The sequence below is a fragment of the Musca vetustissima genome, unplaced genomic scaffold (genome assembly GCF_032173495.1).
Source record: "Musca vetustissima isolate MV318-11 ecotype Yass unplaced genomic scaffold, APGP_CSIRO_Mvet_v1 utg22172, whole genome shotgun sequence".
In the NCBI taxonomy this organism is placed as follows: domain Eukaryota; kingdom Metazoa; phylum Arthropoda; class Insecta; order Diptera; family Muscidae; genus Musca; species Musca vetustissima.
This window is the reverse complement of record NW_026886140.1, coordinates 18,201-23,250: the sequence shown is the minus strand read 5'-3', so window position 1 is coordinate 23,250 and position 5,050 is coordinate 18,201. Positions and strand designations below refer to the sequence as shown.

Genomic DNA, 5,050 nt, shown 5'->3' with positions numbered 1-5,050 from the left:
CTCCCATAGTATATCTAAATTTGAACCGATTCCACCAAAACTTCACATACATCAATATGGGCCTAATTCGATACTCTGGTCAAAATTTTGTCTCAACCGAACAATCGAACATAAAATTGGACGAAACTATATATGGGAGCTATATCTAAATCTGAATCGATTTTTTCCAATTTCAATAGGGTTCGTACTTCGGCCAAAAAAGTGGGCTGTGCCAAATTTCAATCCAATCGGATCATAATTGCGACCTGTACTTGGCTCACAAAAAAATACATGCACGGACGGACGGACATGCATATATCGACTTAGAAAGTGATTCTATGCATATTCTCAAAAGGAACCATGTGTCTATGGCGTTTCCTCTTGTATGTTACCGGCATATGCAAAAAGACATAATAATACCCTGTACCATAGTGTGTTGAAGGTTATAGATACGGAATATCTTGACCGATTACATTTATCTTAGTTTATACTATAGCTATGTAGAACCAGAATAACAAGTTAACATTTGAAACGAATTGGGTTATTAGTTTTGAAGTTATCGTACTCTCCATTGAGATTTTCGCTTGAAATATTAAGGAGATATTCTAGAGTTCTAGAGAAGTTATATATAGGTCAAAATAAATAAAAATAGAAAAAAATCGATTTTTTTGAAACTAAGAATTGGAGAGTCCCCTTTAAATCGAGCTGAAAGATGTTATGTTTTTACAAAGCTCAATATTTCAGCTTATACAATTTGTATATTGAGCCGATATTCTAGAATTTCATTAAAAGACGTCACTCGATCGGTCACTATTCTTTATGATATCCTCTCATGTTATTTTATCTTAATGGGTATACTTTGCACCGGAAAACATTAACGCTTCAACATCCTTAAAAGGGGTTACGGTTTAAAAATTCTCATGTGTGAAAACTATAAACCAACAAAAGAAATATAACTCTTTTAAATGTAGAAATCTCATACGTATTGATTTCAATACAATTTCAAAATCATCAAGGTAAGAGCCCTAAAATTAAAAAGTTAAAAAAAGTTAAAAAGTTACAGAATAGGCCTACTGTTTATAATTTTGGGAATAGTTACCGACGTAAAGAAACATTTCAAGTGTGTATTCATAATAATGTATGAATTGTGAAAATATCTCTTCTCTTCCATTAGTTGAAATACGCTAACATTTTACATTCTCAATATTTATTTACTCAAATTATAGAATTTCTTAAGTTATATAAAAATTTCAAATACAAACATTTCTTTTGTATTATCTGCGTAACTAAATTAACTTAGCCTAATACGATGATTTCCCTTTTTGGAAATCACATCAAAATCCCTATGGAAGTTATATGATAAATAATATTCCATATGAATATAGTTGGAGGATGTTGAATTGAAATAAAGACTTACAATCTAAATTTAGTATTCACAGCTTAATTGTAAAACGATGAATGCTGCTTAAAATGCCAGCCCACCAAACATTTTAGAGAGGAACATTTGTTACCGTCCATGTTTGCTTAAATCTCTTGGTACGGGCATGATCCCTCTTGCGAATACGTTTAGCTGTTTTCTTGGGTTTATACCATGGTGGATACGAGCCATGTTGATCTTTAAGAGTTTTGCTATTGTAGATATGGACTTTGCCGGTTTTCTCATTGACAACGGTAATGTTTTCACCCTTTTCACGTTGTTCTTGGAGTTCATGTTCCAATTCGGCTTCTTCTTTTGTTTTCTTTTCCTACAAGAAACAAATTACGTAGAATATTATTTTAACATTATTTAATGTTAAGTTTTTGTGTATAACTTACAATTTTCAATTCCTTGGCAGTTTTAACGGTGGCCACCTCTGAGAGCTCCTTCATATCTTCATCTGTGTCCATTATACCAAGAGTTTTCTTTAACCGTGCCAATTCCTTGACATCATATCGTGCCTTTTTGGCCTTGCTCATTTCTTCGCGGCGTTTACGTGATCTATTTGTACGACCCATGTTGAATTATTTTTTAATTATTCACAATTTTATCGAATTTTTCTCAATTTTTAACACGAATTTTCAACGTTTCCCACTAAACACGTGTAGAGTTGTTTGCCAGGCCGTTCAAATGAAAACAACAGATGTCATTTGACAGTTGTTGTCATATTTGTTTAGAGTTGCCAGAAAACGTTAAATGCGTCTTTCAAAACAGCATTGCCATACATTTTGAAATACACTGGAAAAAATTTACATTAACTAAATTTAAGAAATTCAAAACAAAAATGGCTTTAATTTCTCCAATTTTCAACTAGGAAAATTAATCGAATACAAATGGTCGCCAATAATATCAATTTTATTTGGTTGTTGTGTTGCTTTTGAAGGATTTCGACACTTTTAATAGGTTTCTGCTTTCAAAACCTCAAAATATTCCCCAGAGATACCAAAAGAAGAGTAAAGTGATTGAATGATTCACTGAAAACGACTGAAGCTAGAATCTTGAAATTTGGGGTGAGGGTTACTCTTGGTCCAGAGGTGTCAGATAAGGCTGGATTTTCGTAAATTTGTTCTAGAATGGCACGAAAAGTTCTAAATGTGATACCATTTGTATTTGGCCAACAGGTAGAGTTAGAACTCTTGAATTTGAAAAGAGAGTCAGTGATGGAGTGTAGAATAGATGTAGCAAAGGGGGTTCGAACTTTAAGTATCCGAAAAGTAGTAAAATATACCAAAGTTGGCACAATTTCGTAGCATGTGAATGGATAGAGCTAAAAGCTTGAAATTTGGAATGCAAATTAAGGTTGAAAGGTTGTTGTTGTTGTAGCAGTTTGTATGAATTGCATGTTTTCTGTTATGTTTCCTCCAGTTCTGTCTCCAGATTCAGAAATGCAGCTACCTCCACTGGCTGTAACCACAGATCTTCCGGAGTGAGGTGAGTAGGTTTGGCTGGGCAATTGAACAAGTGCAGTGTGGTATGAGGGCCTGTACCACATGCTGGGCAGACATCCTGCACCTGGTCATCAATCCGTGCCCAATACGAATTGAGCCGACTGCACCATCCAGAACGTAACTGAGCCAAAACTACTCTGGTTTGTCTAGGCAGCTGACGTTCTTCAGCTGCTATGGGTGGGGGGTGAGCTCCGAGGACGGCATTCACTTTGTAACCGTTCAGCGCTGCGGCTACTGCATCTGTATGAATGCCATTCAGACCTGCTCGATAGGCAACTTGATCTAGAGGCTCCCTTTTGTATCGTTGGACCTCTCTCTCTAGATCATGCAGATCCTTCCTGACACGCCTGGGTGGGGGAGTCCTATCCACCATATGATGGTTGGGATGATCGTCCCTGAAACACCCGAGCAGGTACTGCAACGAAAGCATATTGCTATGCTGACGTACGGGAAGGATCTTCGTCTCCTCATGAAGATGGTCCACTGGTGTCATGAGGAGGCACCCTGTCGCTGTCCTCATGGCGGCATTCTGACAGGTCTGAATATTTCTCCATTGCGTATCACTAGAATTCGCAGACCACACTGGAACCGCATAGCTAGCCACAGACCGACCTATCGCTTTGTAAGAGGTCAACAAGGTTTCCTTATCTGCGCCCCAAGTGCTGCCGGCAAGCGACTTGAGGACCTTGTTCCTACTTTTCAACTTATCGCAGATAGCTGTGGTTTGCGCGGACGATTTAAACATGCTGTCGAATGTGACCCCAAGTATTTTGGGGTAGTTGGTGGTCGGAATTGTATGCCCCTCGACCTGCACATTCAACGGCATTCTCATCTCCGCAGTCCATGTGGTGAATAGTGTGGCTGACGACTTCGAGGCGGATATTTTCATATTCCTCGCTTTGAAGAAGGCTGCCAAATCGATAAGATAGGCGTTCAACCTCACACATATGTCTTCAACAATGGGACCCGACGCCATAATCGTACAATCATCTGCATACGTAACGATTTCAATGCCGTCCGGAGGGTGTGGAATACCGGAAAGGTAGAGGTTAAACAGTTCCGGAGAAATCACTCCACCCTGGGGAACTCCCTGTTTAACTCTACGGGGTTTGGACTTCTTGTTCCGGAACTCCACGTACGACTGGCGTCCACACATATAGTTGATTATCCAACGTTTCAAACTCGGTCGGAGGGAAGTGTTCTCTATGTCCTCAAACAGCGTGGCATGGTTGACAGTATCAAAGGCTTTTGATAGGTCAAGCGCTACCAACACTGTTCTATCGCACGGCCGGTTCTGGTTAAGTCCTCTACTTATATGCGTGGAAATGGCGTGCAACGCTGTTGTTGTACTGTGTTGCTTACGGAATCCATGTTGATGATCCGCAACTGGATAGCTTTCTCTAATGCTGGGGAGGAGTAACGCCTCAAGAGTCTTCGCTACTGGCGACAAAAGTGAAATCGGCCTGTACGATTCACCTTTGCTGGCATCCTTGCCCGGCTTCAGTAGCGGGACCACCCTGCCCATAGTCCAGGCTTCGGGGACGACGTGGGTGGCTATCGACAAGTTGAGGACGTTGGTTAAGTACTCGACTCCTGGCTCGTCCAGCTGCTTCAGCATACACATGGATATTCCATCTGGGCCCAACGCTTTTGATGACTTCGCGTTACGGATGACACATGCAACATCACCCATTGTAAGGTAGGGAGTTGTTGTTGTAGCAGCCCTATTGCTTTTACACAATGGGCTGAGGTGACAGACGTTGGCCGAGTAAGACTCGGGTCGTTTCGGATCTTAGACCCCTCTGTCGTCGACATCAATTGATCTTGTACCGGAGTAAGGTGAGTAGGTTTGGCTGGGCAAGGTAGGGAGTGGTATAAGGCATATTGCTATGCTGACGTACGGGAAGGATCTTCGTCTCCTCATGAAGATGGTCCACTGGTGTCATGAGGAGGCACCCTGTCGCTGTCCTCATGGCGGCATTCTGACAGGTCTGAATATTTCTCCATTGCGTATCACTAGAATTCGCAGACCACACTGGAACCGCATAGCTAGCCACAGACCGACCTATCGCTTTGTAAGAGGTCAACAAGGTTTCCTTATCTGCGCCCCAAGTGCTGCCGGCAAGCGACTTGAGGACCTTGTTCC

At 40.9% G+C, this 5,050-nt stretch overlaps 1 protein-coding gene across 1 annotated transcript; it reads right to left on the bottom strand.

The window, feature by feature from the left end:
- Nucleotides 1-1,469: 1,469 nt before the first annotated feature.
- On the bottom strand, nt 1,470-1,993 carry LOC133333613 (protein LLP homolog). Its single transcript, XM_061541924.1, has 2 exons — nt 1,795-1,993; nt 1,470-1,724 (listed from the first exon to the last, which is right to left on the bottom strand). The coding sequence occupies exons 1-2, from the start codon at nt 1,972-1,974 to the stop codon at nt 1,470-1,472; spliced, it is 435 nt and encodes a 144-aa protein (XP_061397908.1). The 5' UTR covers nt 1,975-1,993.
- Nucleotides 1,994-5,050: the final 3,057 nt, after the last annotated feature.